At 31.9% G+C, this 21,073-nt stretch overlaps 1 protein-coding gene across 3 annotated transcripts; it reads right to left on the minus strand.

Moving 5' to 3' along the window:
* Nucleotides 1–8,717: 8,717 nt before the first annotated feature.
* Nucleotides 8,718–12,563, minus strand: LOC109504878 (uncharacterized). 3 transcript variants are annotated; one of them, XM_073255203.1, is made up of 4 exons: nt 12,066–12,563; nt 11,458–11,914; nt 11,267–11,338; nt 8,718–9,086 (listed from the first exon to the last, which is right to left on the minus strand). In XM_073255203.1, exons 2-4 carry the CDS (start codon nt 11,491–11,493, stop codon nt 8,799–8,801), a joined length of 396 nt encoding a protein of 131 aa, XP_073111304.1. In that variant the 5' UTR covers nt 11,494–11,914; nt 12,066–12,563; the 3' UTR covers nt 8,718–8,798. The 3 variants fall into 3 exon arrangements, 2 of the variants coding, with proteins under 2 accessions (XP_073111304.1, XP_073111303.1); XR_012140490.1 differs by having other exon boundaries at nt 11,267–11,343; nt 11,458–12,563; XM_073255202.1 differs by having other exon boundaries at nt 11,458–12,563.
* Between the last annotated feature and the right edge of the window lie 8,510 nt (nt 12,564–21,073).

The following is a 21,073-nucleotide window of genomic DNA, read 5'->3' on the forward strand; positions in this document are numbered from 1 at the left end:
ATCAATCACTATCCCCATGATGATCCTATGATCAGGAGCAATTTAGGAATCAACCATTAATGACACATGCCTCAAATTCTAACTCTTTGAGAATATATATCATTATCTTATTAATCTCTTGGATGATTCATGGACATATAAACATGAATGATACTATAACTGTCCAATAGGTACAAAATCATATCCTAAAGATATTAAATGTATCAGCCAAGATTGACTTGTAGGGCATACATCCAACAAGATACCCTTATCCAACTTGACATCAAATTTATTTTAAATTATCTTTTTCATTATTTAAGATAGAATATCAGTATCTAAAAATATGAAAGGACTGATATTATATTTTTTATCTTTCTAAAGTTCATAGAAGATTTTCTTTAAAATTGATCAAATCAAAACTCTATTTAAAACTTGACATGCAGAATTTATATCTTTAGTCCACAAATATTTTAGGAGATTTTCTTCATACAACATGGTATGGTCCATTTCTTCCAAAGCCCTATTATTTGTTTCAACTACTGTATTTTGTTGAGGTATTCTTAGTATTGAAAAGTTATGTTCAATATCATTTTTATTGTAAAAATTTTTAAAATTTTATTTTCAAGTTCGGTGTCATGATCACTTTGAATATAAATGATGGTTAAGTTTTTTTCATTTAAAATCTTATAATAAAATTTTGAAAAAGTAAAAAAAAATTATCTTTATGTGCTAAAAAAAAATCCAAGTGAAACATGAAAAATCATCTATGATCGTAAATCCATATTCTTTCTCTCTTAAGCTTATGGTCCTAGTAGGTTTAAATAAATTCATGTGGATCAATTCTAATGGTCTAAAAGTTGAAATTACATTCTTAGGTTTGAAAGTTCCTTAGTTTATTTTTTAAATTAGCATACATCACAAATTCGATTCTTTTCAAAATTTAGTTTTGATAAATTTTTAACTAAGTTTTTTATGATCAATTTTGAAATTATATTTATGCTAGCATGATCTAATCTATGATGCTACAACTAACTAGTCTCTTTGATCTTAACATCCATTACAACAAGGTATCAACTATTTTTTATGGCTATCTCATTAAGATCAACCATGTAGATGTTGCCACACCTATGTCTAATGCACTTTATGCTTTCATCAAAGAGACTAGAGATAATACACATGGATAATTCAAAAATAACTTTAAAATTTTTGTCACAAAGTTGACTTATACTAAGCAAATTATATTTTAAGTTTTTGACTAACAAAATATTTTCAATAAAGATAGAGGGAGTAATGTTTATTTTACTAATTTCTATAATTTTTCTTTTGTCGTGTCACCAAAGGTCAATACTCTTCCTTCCTTTTTTTCAAGAGTGATAAACTAGTCTTTATCATCCATCATATATCTTAAAAAGCCACTATTAAGGTACCATCTCCTTTTAGTTCCACTGGCTACAAGATACTCCTATAAAATAATCAAGTAACTAATTTAGGTATCCAAGTTTTCTTGGATTATTTAGGGTTAGTAACTATGATTTTTTTAAGAATCCCAATCTTCTTAACTATTTTGCCATTTGTTTTTTGAAATTGCATGAATAAGCTTTTTGTATTATTCTACGACAGCAACAGCAAGTAACATGTGAAGTAGTGTGTGATGAAGAGCTAGTGAAGAAGTTTTTCAAAAATGTTTACTTATTCTTAGTGTTAAAATCAATACCCACTTTGTTAAAAATAGATTTTTAATTGCTTAAGATCATTTGAAGTTTTCTGGACTACAAGTAAATTTATCAACTAATGGTTTCAACTTTTTTTTTTTTCTTTAAAAAATTATTCTCTTCTATCAAAAGTTTATTACCTAGTAAGACTTCTTCTTTTTCTTTTGATAATGATTCATTTTTTATTTTCAAATCTTTATTTTTAAGACTTATCTTTCTGAATTTATCCAGTAAATTATGAAAAGCATCTTGAAGTTCATCAAATGTGAAATCCAAAGTAATTTCAGATGTTATCTCATCATCATGTGCCATGAGACACAAATTTACTATATTTTTATCTTCTCCATCTGAGTTAGATTCATCACTGTATTTAAGTGGCGACTATTACTTTCTTCTTGGTCTTCTTGTCAGATTTTTTAAAGATTGGATGATCAGTTTTAAAATATTTCATTTTCTTATACTCATAGCAAAGGAGTTGTTCCTTCTCTTTTTCTTTATCCTTACTTGGCTCTTCCTTAACTAATATTCTTTTCTTAAATCCTTGCCTCTTCTATTCATAAACCTTCTAAATTTTTTAATAATTAGGGCCATGTAAATATCAATGATTGATTCATTAGGTTTTATTTTAAACAATTCATATTTGTGCACAAGCATATTGATTTTTGATTCTTGACTTAATTTGTGTCTTCATGTGCATTTTTATATATGACTTTAAGACTATCCTATATTTTCTTTATAGAATTATAAGTGAAAATTTGGCTAAACTCATTTGCATCCAAGGCATAATACAAGACATTCATTGCCTTGGTATTTAACTAGACTAATTTTTTGTCCACTTCACTCCAATCTTTCTTTGGCTTGAAAGTGTCAATGCTATCGACAATGACGATGAGTGTGTGTGGGTCATTGATTATAATACTCCATAACTCATAATTAAGAGCTTGAATAAAAATACACATGCATGCTTTCCAATAGTATAATTGAATCCATTGAAAAGTGGTGATCTATTAGTGGATTGCCCTTTAGTAAGTAAAGCACCCAATTGAGTTGCCATGATCTTTTCTCTTGATCGTTAGATCAACTTCTAGCTAAGTATCAAGCTTTGATACCACTTATTGTCCAACTAGACAATCCAAGATGGGGAGATTGATTGCATTTTTAAACATTTAAATAAGTATATGCTACTTTGCAAAACTAATTAAATGAAGTGCAGTGAATTATAAGCTAACTGAAATGCTAATAGGGGAAAAAATAGCTACATACACAACATAATAAATTTTTGTAGTGGTTAGGTACACTCCAAGCACCTATGTCCACTCCCCAAGCTGCTATTTAAAATTTCACTATATTTTCAAAAAATATAGTAAATTTATTTTATCAGACTCATAAATAATCCAATTGATTTTAATCCAGATCAATCAATCAAAATCTTTATAAGCCTTAACCCAAGGCTCTCAATCCAATTTACAGGTTTGGATCAAACCTATCTCCAAATGTCACATCCTCTGAAACTTGTTATAGAAATTCAAAACAAAAGGATTTTACAATAGAAGAAGCTCCTTAAATGAGTCGATTGTTATTGATAAAGCTTGCTTAGAGAAGATTTGAATGCTTATGCTTAATGCTCACTCTTTGCTCTTGATTGCCCTAGCAAAAATCAAGAGAAATTAGTTGGAAAGTGGTTGAGCTCTCTTGAATGCAGTAAATGCTGAAAATGGGCTTCTTTTCTTTGAAAATATTATCTCTTGTGTTCACTTGGTTTCTCTTGTATCTTTATTTAATTCTCATGAAATTTTATATGCTTTGAACTCAATTCCAGCCATTTTTGATAGTTGGGAGTAAATATTAGCTTTTAAAATTTTTTTGGATAAAATAGGATTTTTTTGTAAAGTAGCCATTAGAACTGTCAAAAACTCAGGAGTCGACTTGTGAAGAGCATGAGTCAACTCGGCCTTAGCTCTTCAAAATCCATCTTTCTCTTTTCTCTAAGAGAGTCATTTCGCCAGAAGAGGAGTTGACTTGCCATGACTATGAGTCGACTCTTGTAGAGAGTGCCGAAATTCTATCTTTTGTGCCACTAAGAGAGTCGACTTAGGGCAGCCATGAGTCGATCATAGGCATGTCAGTCTTGTGTGCCAGTGTCAGATTATGCCAGAGTCGATTCCTTCAAGATATGAGTCAACTTGACTTTCTTAATTCAGCTTTTCTCACTTAATTCATCCCCAATCTTGATTTTTCTTGGCTCAAATGCTTCCCAAGTTATTGCAAGATTCTCTAAAAGTATTGTCTTCGTATAAAAATATTATTGAGGCAAATTTGAAGATATTAAATCAACTTTTATACTTTAATAATTTATAATCATCAAAATCATTTCTTGGGTCAACAATCTTCCTCTCACAGAGGGACTTTAGAGTTTTTAGATGTTCTAAAAAATATTGAGCATATGACATGGCATACAATGAATAGGTGTGTGTTGATGGTACTATGGCACATCCATATGATAGTGAGATGTAGAAATATTTCGATTGAACCATCCTGACTTTGCCTTGATCCAAGGAATGTGTGACTTGGATGGTGGATGGATGGATTTAATCCATTTGTCTACTCATCAACTCCTTACTTTTGTTGGCAAGTGATTATAACTGTGTATAATTTGTCTCCTTGGATATACCTCAAATGATTATATATGTTCTTAAATATGGTCATACTGAGATTAGAAAGTCCAAACAAGCAAATTGATGTATTCTTTAGACCTTTGATTGATAAGTTAAAAATGTTATGGAGTATAGAAGTCAACACTTATGATATTCATCACAAGTAGAATTTCAAATAGAGTAGCACTTTTATAGATGATCAGTGATTTTACTATATGGAGCATACTAAAGTATTTACTTTAGAGAATGATGGAAATATATTTTTTATTGTCACTATCGGCTCTTGCCTCTTAATCACTCATACAAAAAATAGTAGAATACCTTTAAGAGGGTACAGTTGAAAAATCTCTTTTTACTTGGTTATCTGATGATAGTTGTTGCAAAGAGTATGGAGTCTCCTTGATATCACATTTGGCATCCAGAGTGGTAAACAAAAATTTTTTGATTTTAGTACCCAACATAATTGGGTGAATAGAAGTATTTTTTGGAAAGTTGCCTTAGTGGCACATGATCTTATTCGGCATAATTTGGATGTCATGTACATTGCGAAGAATATTTTTAACAATATATTGAACATCGTTATGGACATCAAAGGGAAGACTAAAGACAATGCAAAAGCTAGTTGGATCTTGCCACATATGGTAAGTGTCAACATTTGGAGCTGCAATAGATAGTAATGGGAGAGTGTACGAACCTAAGGCCACCTACAATTTGATTAGAGAACAAAAAATTGATATCTATAATTAGGTTAAGGAGTTGAAGTTCTTGGATGGCTATGCCTCGAACATATCCTGATATGTGAATATAGAAAAATACAAATTTTATAGGTTAAAAAGGTCATGATTGTCATATATTTATGGAGAGATTGTTATCTATTGCCTTTTGTGACTTATTGCCAACTTTATCCATCAAGAAGGAGGAAAAGACATGATTGGTGGCTGTTTGTAAAATTAGAGCAAGGAGCAATATGACATCCCAGTTGCTGCCATCAATGAAGAAATTGTGGTTATGACTGATGATGTCTATCAAGAGGATGAGATGCCCATTCCAGCTCTAGTTAAGGCAACAAACGCACTTGATGGTATTCATATCCTTGTAGATTTTAGTATGTATCAAGAACTTGATGAAGATGAGTTAAGGCAGTTGCAACAATAGACAGTAGAACTAGAATGCGAGTATGATAAGGAAGATAAAGAGGAGGAAGAGGAAATGAAATTTGTTGAAGAAAATGAGATTGAAGAGGAAGAAAATGAGTTTGAATTATCTAATAGTAATGATGATTAATTTAGAAAATGATGTATATAATTTTGAATTTTTGTAAAATATATTGATCTAAATTACTATCTTGTTAGATGATTTTAACATATATCAAGTATTGTAAAATTATATAGGAATATTTTTCAAATTTAGTCAAGATATTATTTTTACCAACTAAAATATTCTATTATGATATTTGTTGTTATTATGCAATTTTCACCATATTTCAATTATATTTGACTAAAAATATTTTCTTTAGATAGCATGGTAGTATGAGATAATGCAGGCAACTCACAAGGAGGTAGAAGAGACGCTAAAGGATGAGCGTGTCATCATTGTTAGAAACTAGGAGTTGATTGATAGGCACTGTGGAAGGATAAAATAAAACTTTAATTAATCATATAGTAGAATAAAAATTAATTTTAGATTAATTAATGCGGGATCTCATCTCGACAACTTCAGATCTCTCATAGTTGTTAAGATTAAAATTAAGAAAAAGAAAGATCAAATCTTCATCTTTATGTGGGTAGCTCTCACCGCAATTTAATAATCAGGATGTCTTCTTAGTTTCTTTTGAAGCCACACAAGCATCCAGCCTCTATAGATATCTATACGAAGCTATCATTTGATCAGAGTGTTTGATCTCACTGGGGTGTTAACTTCTTTTAGAGATTCTTTTTGATGGTGGATTTATTTTTTCTCTTTGTGCTGAAAATCTTTCTCAAGAATTTCAACCTTTCCTCTTCAGATCACGCTCACGCACACAAAGGGATCAAGAACCTTTCTTGATCCTTTCTTCTCAAAGAAATCCAGCCCTTTTATTGATTACCTTCACAAGGAAATTAGTACCTCAGTCTTTATTGATTTTTTTCTTAAAAATAATTAGTACGCATCCCATTTTGATTTTCTTCTTAAGAAAATCCAGCACCTCTCTTTTTGATTTTCTTTTCTTCCCTTTGCGTATGCCCAACTCTTAGGCATGACATCCAACTTATTTGGGCATCCTTAAGAGAGAAAGAGGGGAGGCATGAGATATTTAGCGTGAAACCCTTTTGACACTTATCCAAGAGACATGACAGAAAGAGAGGCATCCTTTTCTTATGCATGAGATTTTTTAGGATGAGAGAGAGGGGCGCTAAATAGGCTTAGGTGCTAATCCTTCTCTTGATGGGATTCCTTGAGGTGTGAGGTTTCTCCACATTAAAACCAAGAGGTGTCCAAAATCAACATGAATACCTTAGGGGGCATTGGATCTAATCCAAAAGGGACAAGAGATCTTATCTCTATTAGGCGTGAGAAAGAGTCCAATAGGCGTGGACTCTTGTAAGGGGTGCCTCCTTTTTCTTTTACATATGAAAAGTGGCATTGAGTTATTAGGTGGCGCCATCATTTGCGGAGAAATCCTTCTATAAGTTAATCATCTTTTAAGGATAGAGTCCCAAGTTGTCTAGATTTTGACCAAATCAAAATCTTATCTTATAAGGAATGCGAGTTTGGACCAAATCAAAATCCTTATCTCATAAGGAGTCCAATTACATTTGGGTTTAATCATGTCAACTCTTTGACATATCAAATTATATCCAATCATCTGATCAGACACAATCTCTTTGTGTGTGATCTCATAGGTTCTATTTTGTCTGGTAGTGAGAAATATTGTGATCTCCATCAATAATATCATTGAAACTCCTTTCAATGGGTTAAAATAATTTCAACTCACTCAATGAGAATTATTGACTATCAAAATAATTCTCATGAGTCTCACAATCCACCAATAATACTTAGTAGTATGTATTGGCATTTTAGTAGAATGGAATAGATAAACCTCTAGGTGCAGTTACTATATAATAAGGTCCTTTTATCACAAGTCCCGATAAGATGGAGGTCATGAAATTTCTCATCAAATTTCATCATCTGTCATATATTAAATTTATTCGACTCGAGTTTTTTATATAAAAACTATAAAAACTCTTTTTCATATTCACACTGTCTTGGCTAAGACTTTTGAACTTGGTTTTATAAATTACATAGGACTAACTTCTTTATCTACTAAGGATGATAGATCTCATATAGGTACACATCTTATTTCTACAATGAACTTACTATAGCTAACATGCATCGCAAAGATCCATATGGCTAGGAGATCAAGTGTACGTGCAATCAAACTATAGCAATCCTATTGTGAATAGTCGAGGCACCGCAGGTCAAAGGACTAGTCATATTATTTCAACATCGACCAGATCACTGATGAGTGAGTTGACATTTAAGTAACTTTTCGTATTGATCATGTTCTGTATCCTTATTCTCTAACAACCACCTGCACTCTCACTCCAGTATCCCCACACTATAAGCTCGAGACTCATCTATCCTAAAAGAAGAAGAAATCTGTGCACCAATCTATCCAAATTAACACAAGAAAATAGGTCTTCACTAGTATAAAAAAATATTGCTAAAAATTAGAAATAATGTCGCTAATACTTTAAGCGGCAGTTTTATCAAATGTTGAGTTAATATTGCCAATAATCGTGTCACTGATTCATCATCATGAATCAACGACATTTTCATTATGCTACTAAAAGGCTATTTATAGTAGCACTTTTTTTTAGTATTTACCAACATTCTAATATTGCTGCAAATTCAATTAGCCGCACAAAAAATATCGCACAAAAAATGCTACTAAATCATATAGCGGTACTAAAAAATGCTACCCAAAGATCAGATAAAAAGGAATGGAGCAAATAGCGACGGTACAAAATGCTGTTGAATATTAATTGGTGGCATTTAAAAATGCTAGTAAAAAAATTTAAATCATAAAGGTAGATTAATCGATGCTTTTATATGCCAATAATATCTTTATAATTTGATTTTATAAATATCTTTTTGCAACATTTCATACGCTAGTGATAGTTATTTGAATGATTAAATAACATTATTTTATTTAACATGTATAGAACCTATTTGAAATATATATTAGATGTTCATTAATATATTATAAAATAACACATCCTACAATCAGAATTATGAAATTGAAAAGTCCTCTTAATAAAACCACCCACATAAATCAAAAATTTTCTTATTGATAATTTATGGAAATAGTAAAAACATCTCATAGATCAAATTGAAACTATAAATTCAATCTTAAAATAAAAACATAAATACTCCACAAAATAAACAAATCCAAAGTACAGTTCTTTAAAAACTATGTACACAAACATGGAAAAAGAAAACTAAATTCCAAAGGCTCTCGTCGATATACTTGTAGCTCTTGCTTCAAGGCCCGGACCTCCTCAGTGGTTTCAATTGCCTTCCTTATGGCCTCGACATGATTTTTGTTCTTGCCCCAATAGTTCTCAGGTGAGAGACCCAGTCCTACCATTCGAATATGCCTACTTTGCTCTTGTCCCATGACTATTGCATATAGATCATCAGGAGCGGCACCTTTTTTTATTAAGTCAAGATTATGGACAGCAGTCTCACATAGCTCATCCTGAAATAGAAAATCAACAATTTAGATTATTATAGATCATAGAGAAAATTAGATGAATCCTATTATGTATTTTTTATTAGCAGACTATCATAGTCAGATCTTCAAACTTTTCTTGGCAGACTTCATTATAATCATAGAGGATTATCACTTTCGAGAAGTATACCATCTTCAGCTTCTACTTGTTCTTGCTTGCTAGACTCACTTATAACAAATACCAAGAAACATATAGTCACAGCTCTAAATATCATAGAATGGAAGAAGATGATGGAGGCTAAGGCTTTATAATTCATGTCAAAGTAAAATTATTATTCTATTTTTACATTATGGTATTGCAAGATCAGTCATTATTATACAAATGAAATTTTTTTGCTACATATTATTGCTATTGCCTAGTGCATTGACAAAATTTAGTCTTTTTCCTACTTAGGGGCCATTAAGAGTGCTTCTCTTGACCAATTGAAATGTTGTCGATAGCTTCAAAAGCTAAGGCAGTGCCATGCGTGCCGTGCCATGCTGTGCCATGCCAATGCAAAATGTGCTGTGTCATGCCAATGCAAAATATGCTATGACATTGTACCCTTAATCCTACTCATATAGAATGGTGCTATTTAGGTTAAGCAAGTCATAATATGTATATATAGGCATAGCCATATAAATTGGTTGTATTTAGAGCCACTTTGTTGGATTTGTGCCTTTTCTGATGTAGCATTATTGTTTTTCACCTCAATGAATCAGCAAGGTCTTTGTCATTTCTTTTCCTAATTATGACTTAACTCAGAATATGATTGTATTGAACTAAATATTTTATAAACCGTTGTTAGGTATCTCATCCCCTGTCTTAAGCAACCTTCTTGATGTCATTTTGGCCATATGTCAAGTACTAGCACTCATGTGACTAGGCTTTAATAACTTCAGCAGCATCCTTTTTTTGCACACCATGCATTGTGTGTAAGAAGAAAACCATGTTTCTGTGCATGATTTCTTGATCCTAAAATCTATGTTATTTTGGTTCTAGCATTGATGCAATGTAAAGGTTATCAACTAAGCATATATTCTTTTTATTGCTGAACTATAGTTTGCAAAGGAGCATGGCTCTCTGACTAATTTGAGCTCATCAACATTTTCTTTAATGGGTGAGGATCACATATTATCAAATTCTGTTCAATTCAGACTGAATTAAGAGTCAATACTTTCTATATACTAATCAAGAATCAAGTAGTGTAAAGGTTGTCGAGTCACATTGAAGCAAGAGGCATTGGTTCCATATCTTAGTAATCAAACAATTCATAAACATTTCTAAGTAGTTGTCTATTTAGTTTTAAATAAATTGGATCTGCTAATAGCACTTTCATCTTATGGTTATGTAACATGTATTGCCCATGTTCTGTTTCCAACTGAAATACTGACGGCACAAAGTAAATATAATTCTGTAATCTGTGTTTACAATTCAGGGAAAAGTTGATAATTACATATATCATCAGAGTTGGTTTTGTACATAGCTTTCTACAAAAGTCATATCAAAACATTCCAAGTGGATAATGATGAAAGATTGTCAAAACTATTTTCATGAAGTTTGCATTCAAAGAGTATCCAGAAAGGTAGAAGGTAAAAAATTCAGCTAAGTGAAAAGATGAAAGAATCATGCATGTAAAGGAGAAAAAAGTTTGATAGGATGAATGCAGGAATACGAAGAAACAGAATGGAAAATTTTAAAAGAGTGTTCATCTCAGGAAATTTCATGATTGTCAGAAAAAGAAAAGCATAGTATTTAGTAGGAAATGCTACTGTTTGGATGGAATATTTAAAAAAAAAAAATTAAAAAGTTCAATATTTTCCTAGTTATTTTAAAAGGATTTAGATGTTACAAGCATACCACACTTTCAGAAACTCCTGGAAGGGATAAGGAAAGGTTTCTATGGGCCACAAAGATATGATCTTTTGCCAAATCACCATTCCCCAATCTTCCATAAGTTAGTTCTCCCTGAGTTTAAATGAATCAAGTAAGTAAATCTATTTAAGTTCATGGACACAAAATGATGCAAATGTTGGTACTACCATTAAAAGAATGATGAAAATACATTGAATAATGAAAAAAAAATTCAATTGTTCTGGATGTAAATAGGAAATATGACTACAACACTACCACAGAACACTTGCATACAGGTGAAGAATGTGATTACCTTCAACGAATTGTTGCATCCATAAGTATGGTGGATTATATATATCTTTCCAACCTTTAAATCCCAAGGGGGCTGTACTGAAACATTTTCAGTATACATCAAGCAGAACTTATTGGAGCGAAAATAAGGATATTCGTCTCCAGTAAAGAATTAGCTTAAAGTACCCAAATCAAATAAACAATACCAAATACCTGCATCGCAAAATCCTTATATAGAATATGCTGCATTCCGTGCAATGCTTTGGCAGTAGCATATGCGTACCCATGGTAGCAGAAGAATCTAATGAGCAACACCCTGGCCCATTACTAGACTTGAAATAAAATCAAAGCATAATATATGAGCTATTAATCCTCACCATTTCTATTACCCATCAAAAAGCCTTGTCAGTCTCGGATCCTCTTTCATTTTTATAGAGATATTCATCGAAGTGGGAGCAACCTTTTCTGGCCAAGACTAAAGTGTGTTCAATTTAATAGCATGAAGATTAACATCAAGCAACACTATTATATCATAGCAGAAAAATTGGAAAATCTGTCACCTACTAAGAGCAAATAATTACACGAAAGAGAGATAGAATGGAAATAAAATTATCAACCTACCATGCTTAAATAGCAACAACCTTCTAGATCCTGGCACAAACCGTTCAATCTACATTTTGAATAACAGTAGAAGAATTGCCAATTGGGTCAATATTTAGTACCAGAACATTTTCTTCAGATAGAATTTGCTTATTATGTTTCCACATTCAGATGGTTTAATATAGGAGAATCGATGACAAAAACCTCAAGATCTCAGTTACCTATAGAGCCGATCAGATTGAATCAATGGCAGAAACCTTGGTTCAAGCTTTAAAAGTGATCGATGGAATCCTAGGAATGGCCTCCCTCTGGGCCTCCCACTTCCAGCCCTTCCCCAGATAATCCAAGAAATTTTTTGCTGCCCTCCTCATCCCTACCCTCTTCCACACCATCAGCCACATATCTGCTGCATCTCCTTCTCCTTGGTTGCTGTCTCTCCACCCCTATCACCAAGGCCTCTAAGCTTCTCTTTTCACCATCTTCTTCACTTTCCTTGATCACTTTCATCATAAACATCAGTCTCTATATCCACCAATTCATTGCCGGCTGCTCCCTCACCGCCATGATTTCCATCAATGCCCGGGGCCTCTCTGGGTTGCTCTTCCTCATCTCCAACATTGGCTTCGTCCTCTGCAACATCGACTTCAAAAGAACCTCTATGGTTTCTCCCACATTAATGGCCTCAATCGATTGTCCTGGACCTTCTCGCACAAAATATTTCCTTTTTGGTCTTCCCTCTAAAATTAGAATTTCGAGCCGCACGTGAAACCTAATTTAGATGCAAAAATAATAACCGTGATGGTCATTGACGGCACATGTTTATTATGTGTCGCAATAAGTTATTGGGTTTTTTAGCACTATAAAATTAGGATCATCAATTTCAAAAAAAAAAAAAACCAATATTTTTCATATATGCTGCAAAGATCGCTATTTTCATAAATTATTATAGTGATATTAATTATATCCTCACGATGATTCATCGATCGAGAGCAATTTAGAATTAATCACCATGACACATACCTCAAATTCTCAACTCTTGAGAATGTGTCATTATCTTATTAATTCTTTGGATGATTTATAGATGCAAATAACATAAATAAAATTAATAATCTAATAATATTAAAAAATATTAGATACAAAATTATATCTTAGGATAAATATATATCAGCTTGATTGACTTTTAAGACATACATCTAACAATCATCATACTACTTCTGCTGATGGAGTTGGCAGAAAGCCACCAATATACTTGTAAGGATTCATGACATTCCTATATCCCATACATAGGATCTATAAGATACCTCTCCCCATCATCGAGACAGAATGATGCTACTAATACCGCAAATGATACTACTTATCCTACAAGTACTTTAGATGGTGATCTATCATTAAATCAGATACCAGAGATTAGTCCACCACCATCTGCATCATCCAGGACAAGAGAGCTAAATTAAAGGATTCAAGAGCCTGCAGATCCATCAACAAGACAATTATCATGATAGAGGATCAAAAGTATGCAATGGTTAAATTTTTTTAATTCATAAAATTGTAGTACATTCTGATGTTACATGAATAATTATGTAGATTTCATGATCCTAAGGTCACTAGAATGATCATAGCCACAATCAAGAAGTTATACTCCAATCCTTGGCCTGTTTGGAGTTTGGTACTAGAATGCACCAAACATGAGATTTGGTGCTAGTTTTAGGTAAGTTATAAAATACAAATATAAATATTTATGTTACATAATATACATCACTACTATTCATTAATTTATAATTTTTTATTGACATAATAACAGACCACATACATATGGACTTCAGAAATGCATGCACAGATTCTTGGAGCATATCATGTGGCAACATTTGAAAAATTTAGAAGTATTTTCAAGGAAGAACAAAAAAGGGCAAAAGATAAGGTAAAGAAAGAGAAGGATTGAGATTATAAGGTTTTCATGGAGGAGTGCAAAAGATTAGGTCTTAAATAGATAAAATTTGGCATATGAAGGAAGCTCATTGATGATTATTGGGTCAAGAAAAAATGGCTAGAGAAGTTTGAAGCTGGCTATGCTAATCGGATGATGAAGGAGGGATCTCTTACCAAACATTCATATGGTTCGATGCCATCATGATGCACAAGAAAAAAACGGTGAGTTAATAAGCTATAAACATAATTTTAATTATTTTAGGTACTTCATCTTAAATCTTTTTTTTATTAATAATATCATGTGTTGTTGATTGTAGATACAAGAATATGGTAGAGAACCGAATCACATGGAGTTGTTCAGCCATACTCATTCGCTGAAGGAGAAGTCAGAATATATTGATGTCAAGTTAAATAAAGTTGCTGGGAGTCATAAATTTATTTTATTTCAATATGCTACTTACTACTTGAAAATTTATATATTTATTGTACTTGCAGAAGTCTTATGCATCGACCATTTCGGCCAAGTTTGGTGATGATATCTCATTACAGTCTTCTTTTGATGCTGATACATGGGTGGAAGCAATGAAAGGCCTTAATATAGAATTGATTATATGGTTTTGGGTCTACGATGAAAGTACTATTTATACTTGGAGGTCCTTTTACATCCTACTCCCGCACACAGTCAGGCAACACCTCATTCTAGCCTAATTGGATATAAGAGCAATTTGAGAAGATGCTCACCAAATGGATAGAGGAGTGCTTGTAGGTAGAGACTGTCAGATAGAGGCATGGATTGAGGTATGAGTTGTAGCTTAGATGATGACTCAGATTCCTCATTTATTAGCTTGGATATGTTTAAGGGGTATAGAGGTACCACCTTCAGGCCAATTTCTGCCTTCTCCTTCTGATGGCAATGATCCTCCAACTATTGATTGACTAGATATTTGATATTTTAGATTTAATATTTATATATGTAATATACTTTTATAAGCATGTAAAGAATTTTTATTTATGATATTTGATATATTTTAATGCACTTGATGGTAAACTTTAGATCTTGAATATGTAATTGATGGAATATTAATAGGTGAATTTTGATATTTTATTTTATTAAATTAGATATTCATTTTAGATTAGTAAATTTTTGATGAATTTCTCATCTATAAATTTTGTGACAAATTATCTATCAGTAAATGGAAAGAAATTCAAACACATAAATACTAGATTTTGATAGATATTGTATCAGAAATATTTTTGATGAAAAATCTGTCAATACAAGTATCAAGTCGTAAATTTTTTTTGATAGATAGTTTGTAAAAAAAATTTTGACAGTCTATTTATCAAAAAAATCTATCATAACTATATTTTTTGATGAAAAAATAATATTTATTGGAGAATGTGGAAAATATATTTCTAATAGATTATTCATTACAAATCTATTAAAAAATTTTTGATGGATACGATCTATTAGAAAAAAATTACTGACATAATTTTTTTTGACAAATGAGAATCCATTGAAAAATCTATCAGAAACATATTTTCTGATAGATTTTATATATTTTTCTGATGAAATTATTCATAGTGAGCCCTTATTTCTAGTAATGCAAGATATGATACATCTTTGTAAGTAATGCTTATAGCATTTACTATCGGTGATATCCAGGTGCCAAAATAATATATCTTTTCAATTATCAATATAAAGAATCAATACATCATATCAAAGTCTAATACATATCCAATATCATAATCATACTCATATTTATATACTTGACTCTAGGTATCTAATCCTTTTAGCTCTATAACCTAACTGCGGCGTATATATATCCTTATGGCTTAGGTATTACCATGATTACTCCAATGGTAGGGTTACCATGATATCCCTCATAATAGGGATCATCACACATGATTACCCCCATGCAAGGTCACTACACCATATTCCTATGATGGGGTATCATTACGTTCACCCCCACGCTGGAAATCATCATGCATACCCTCATGGCGGGAATCATTGTACAATCAAATCTGGACTTATACATAGTAGGGCTGTAGGTCAGATGATATATATAGATATATACATATAATTTAAGCATTTCTTTCCATTTTGACCACCGCTTTGGAGTATACAATCAAACATGCAACATTCATGATCTTACATGCCTAATCCAATCATAATAGGTATTATTATGTAATTTAATCAATAGAATTGTGACCCCCAATTAACTCTTCATATTTATGGAGAGTTTATACATTATTAAATTTGAATTTATCATAATAATTTGTACTATTTGAATTACAAGGTAATTTACAAGTAATTCTAATTGACTAATATGAAGTGGAGATGTTACTTATCTCCTGGGTGCGAACCACTTAGCAATCTAAGCATTTCTTTAGGATTTGTCGGACCTAATGGTCCAAAGCTACGTATGTATTGAATTAGTGGCATGATAATATTTTTAAAATTAATTTCATAAAATCCTAAAATTTCAAAATTATTTTTAAAATTTTTAAAATTTTAATTTCTACACTAATTATCATATAGCAGGAAATGACCACTAATTCGTGTCCCTGTCACAGTGAGAAGAGGTAGGACATAGTGGGATACCTTCACTCTTGGTTGGGAGTTTGATAAAGAAAAGAAAAAAAAAAAATATTAATAAGGAGAGAAAAAAAAAAGAAATATATTTTTTTTCTTTGGTTGGGAGTTCAAAGAAAGAAAAAAATAATTTCTTCCCTTTTTGATTGGAAGCATAGAAGAAAAGAAAAGAAAAAAATTATTACAATCTTCTTTTACTATTATATCTTTGAATATAACACATACAATATTAATTTATAAAAAATAATAGGAATATGTGCTAACTACTGTTGGAATGTGGTATGCTTAGCTTGAAAGTGTATATTATGGTATGCTCAGGGGGTGTTAAACCAAGAAAGAACAAAACAAAGTGAAAAAATGATGAAATGATAAGATCATCCAAATATATAAATGTAAAACTAGGAAAGAAACTCATACCCTTTTTGGACATGCTTTGAATGCAATCAGATTTTTTTAAAAAGAATATACAAGAATCTAACAATAGTTGGATTCATTTTTAGTGCATTCTTGGAAACAACCAAAATTTACTATTTTGACATTGTATTTGACAACCAAAGTCCAAAATTCACTCAATTGATATAATGTAAACTAGCTGTAAGAGTTCCAAAATCAGTCTAGTAAGAGTTCTTGAAAGAATAATGTCCTACAACCAATCACATATGGGATGCGATAGGATATTTTTTGTAATTTAACTTTCAAACTCATGTAATTGATATTAATATTATTAATAAATAGATATTTTTGATTCATTATATGCTGCATCTTATTGTTCTTAAGATTATAATGAACCCCATAGGATTGGGCAATAGTTTTAGGATCATGATGAGATCATGCTAGTGAGACCTAAATCCTTGATAGCTCTAATCTAAAATATTTTTAGTTGTTGGTATATTGAGTCGGAGATCAATATATCGGTAAGACTGGCATGTCCTATGTATGCTCAGAAATGAGGGTGGTTGATCTCACAACCACTTGTGTGATGACACTATTACAAGGATATGGGTGCTCATTAGAGAATGAGTTTACTGAATTGACCTGTGAGAGAATAATCGATGGAGTCTTATTTACATGTCAACTGATAATTCTCTAGTGGGAGTTATGTAAGTGATCCTTTGACCTGAGGTCATGGTACCTTGTGTATATGATTCATATTTTGGTTCACTACCTAACTTAGTTCTCTGATCCTTGTGTGGGGTGTTCTGGATATGATGAAGTGTGCATGAAGGTTGTGAGTGATCAAAAGGAATCAGTCACTCCTAATAGGGGAGCGAATATCTTATATGATCTATAGGACGGTGATTCTAAAAGTCTTTGGCCAAAGCATATGATAATTAGAAAAAGTTTCTAATATATCATCAACTGAATCATTATCTTCAGATCGAGATACATAAAGATAAGTGATTGGGTTTGATATATTTTTATGCCCACAGCTTATCTGAGATGTTGTTTGACTGAAAGATTGAATTACACAGGAACTTGCCATTGAAGATATTTTGATAATTTTTCATCAAAATTTTAAATCTTTCGAGTAGTCATGATATATTGCTAGACATTAATTTTGACTTGTGAACTTGATAAAAATTAAAAAAATTTATTTTAAATCAATTTGGAAGAGTCCAAGTTGATTGAGACTCTTCGGGTGACCTAATCTCATCGGATTAGGGTTACATCGAAAGTCAAGTCCATTGCTGGCTAGATTTGGAACCCAATGGGTTACATACTTTGACATTTGGCTTGATCTAATTTAATTAGAGTTTAATATAAATTCTATGGGTTAATTTGATATGCTAGCACATTGTATTAACCCAAGTTCTCAAATTGGTTTGGTTCAAAGTATTTGAGCTAACCTAGACCAGTTGGCTTTGACCTAATGGGATTGGGTTAATTTGGATCGGATCTTTATCCAACTTGGATCATTTTAAGTGGGAAGGACTCCTCCATGTTCATCAAAAGCCACACAAAAATATAATTGCCGTCCACCTCAAATCAGCATGAGAAATAAAAGTCCTTCTTAAAGAAGGCTCTTTATTAACACATTGCCTTAGAAGATAAATCAGAAATTCTATGTTTGACCCAAAAATTAATAAATTTTTATGACATGTAGAGAAGGAATACTTCTTCTACTCCAAGTATCTAAATCATTAAAAATTCACTTAGTAAATTTATTTGGCATGTGAAAATTGGAGCATCAAAAGTTGGTGCCCCTTCATCCCATGTAACGTCCTTGGTCCCCTATTTGTAAGGGATGCCGAGATGGCTTATGGCTGAGATTTTTGGTGATCTAGAGAAAAGGAATGTAAAATCATATAAAAAAATCTAAAAAAATTTTGAGAAAAAAAAGAGAGAATTTGAGTGGCAAAAGTTGCTAAAAGGGTGGTGAGATTTTCAGCAAGTGTTGCTGGAGTGTCCTAGGATTTGATTTTTTCATGTGTTGAGCCAAAAATTAAATCCTAGATTGTATGATATCTGAAGAGTATCTTCTTTGTGTCATTTTAGTAGTAAGATCAAAAGTGATTAAGCTTTGGTACGATCGTGATGCAAGTTTGAAACTGGCAGTATTCTTGAGAAGACAAGGCTGCTGCTGCCATCGGTTGGAAAGGACTTTGGCCAACTTCCTGTGGATCACTATTGGAGACTTTTATCTTGGGATCTTGTGGAGAACACCAATATACTACTTTTTATTTTAGTTAAAATATAATATTCTATCTCTTTGTATGCTTGAATTTGCTTTGATTGTGTTTGGCAAGGTGATTCTAGGTTTTGGGTTCGGCTCGATAGTTTTATTTAATATAGATATTGATTTGAGTATTTTAAAAAATTTTAAAAATTTTTTTTACTGTGTGGCTAGAATTCAATAGTGGTATCAGAGCCATCTTATCTGATTCGATCAGACAAGTGCAATATAGTAGCTTAGAATTGTTCTTGTTCATATCCTGTAAAAATGTAGCATTATTTTTGCATCAATTCTTCAAACTCAAAAAAATATTGTTGACTTTTTATGAACCATGATTCTAAATTTTAATTGTTAAATTATAAATTTATAATAATTTAGAATTTTATTATCATGGTTGCATGATGGTTAAATCGATGTATAGCTAATAAAGGTATTATGCATGCCTAATTAGATTAGAGTATATTATATTATATGAATTTGTTAGTCATATGTTATGACTTTGATTTACTCTTATATATTTTTTGTATGATAATGTGATTGCTATTTTGAATAGTAGAAGCATGCAAATTTGCATAATTTGTAGTGTACATTTTATGCATGATATAGTTAGGATATGTCGAGACCAGTTTAAAGTCCCCGTAAAATTATATTAAGTTTAATATCGGATTCACTTTTAAATCAAAAGTTAAATTCTTAAGATCAATTGATGTCGAAAAAGTGTGAAAGTAGTTTTCTAATTAGATCCATATGTTGGTCTGGCCAACTCTGTTAGTATCTAGAAAGGCTATGGGAAGCCTCCCACTACTTACTTGGTTAATTTGATCTTCTTGAATTTGGACTTAGATTGATTAGTGATGTAGACACTACAAGGCCTTCCTTCAAACTTGGTTGATAGAGTATGTCAAGATCTTAGTGAGCTTATTTACTATCTGCAAGGTTTATTATAGAAATTGACATGATGTTGATCAAGTGCATATTGATGCTCATAAATATTTGAATAGTATTGCTTTGTTTGCTATCCACATAGGTAGCATTGTTTAAATATGATTATATGGGATTGAAGGGTTAACTTAACTAGAACACTATAGTTTGTTGTGCTATCCACAAGACTATATGTGATCTAGAGGCCAGAATGAAAGATGTTGAGAATTGTAAAGGTATAATTGGTAAAGAGTTACCTATCTTGAACTTATGAATACTTGTTGTGCTATCCACAAGTATTTGTGAGGAATAGAGATCTAACCTCATTAAGAAAATTAGTATGTTTCTCGATTTTCATATTTGAGGGCTATGAAGTTTGATAAAATAGTGAGAGACACAAATAGATAAAAGTCTTAGTCTAGTTGTGAATATTTCATGAGTTGTCCGCTTATATTTGTTCTTATCATTGTAGATTAACTACACTTATGGTATCCTCACTATCCCTTAAGGTATCCTAGATACTAACAAGTTGACCAATCCAATTATGTCGACTGGTTAAGAAACTTGAGAATTATTCTCACTCAGGAGAAAATCTCCTACATTCTGGATACACCTGCTCCAGATTCTTTGAAAAAGATGCTTTCGAGGAGGAAAGAGCCACATACAAGATGTGAAAGATGACAGTGTGATTGTCAAAAGTATCATGCTTGCCTCCATGAGCAATGAGCTCCAGAGGCAGCATGAGGACATGGACGTTCCTCTATTCTCTTTAATCTTAAGGAGTTATATGGGGAGCAAAGTCGAACTGCTCGATATGAGATATCGAAGCAGTTGTTCGTGCTGTATGACTGAAGCTCTTCCGTACAAATGCATATCCTAAAGATGATTGATTTGATCACTCTTTGGGACAGCTGGATTTTATCATGGATGGTAAACTAAGCCAGAATTTGATCATGCAGTTTCTTCCTGACTCTTTTTCTCAATTTGTCATTAATTATTATATGAACAAATTGAACATCAGCTTGCCTGAGCTGCAGAATATGTTAAAAAAGCTGAGAGCCATTTCAAGGGTAAGAAGACTCAGGTTCTTCATATTGATAAGATCAGCAAGAAGA

The sequence above is a fragment of the Elaeis guineensis genome, chromosome 4 (assembly GCF_000442705.2).
Source record: "Elaeis guineensis isolate ETL-2024a chromosome 4, EG11, whole genome shotgun sequence".
In the NCBI taxonomy this organism is placed as follows: Eukaryota; Viridiplantae; Streptophyta; class Magnoliopsida; order Arecales; family Arecaceae; genus Elaeis; species Elaeis guineensis.

What these genes read in the sequence shown, in the direction of transcription:
- LOC109504878 (XM_073255203.1), bottom strand. Translation starts at nt 11,493, where the DNA reads ATGCAGCATATTCTATATAAGGATTTTGCGATGCAG. An exon ending in ATAAGGATTTTGCGATGCAG is followed by an intron (nt 11,339 to 11,457) that starts GTATTTGGTATT and finishes GTTTCAGTACAG; the next exon opens with CCCCCTTGGGATTTAAAGGT. An exon ending in GATGCAACAATTCGTTGAAG is followed by an intron (nt 9,087 to 11,266) that starts GTAATCACATTC and finishes TTTCTATTTCAG; the next exon opens with GATGAGCTATGTGAGACTGC.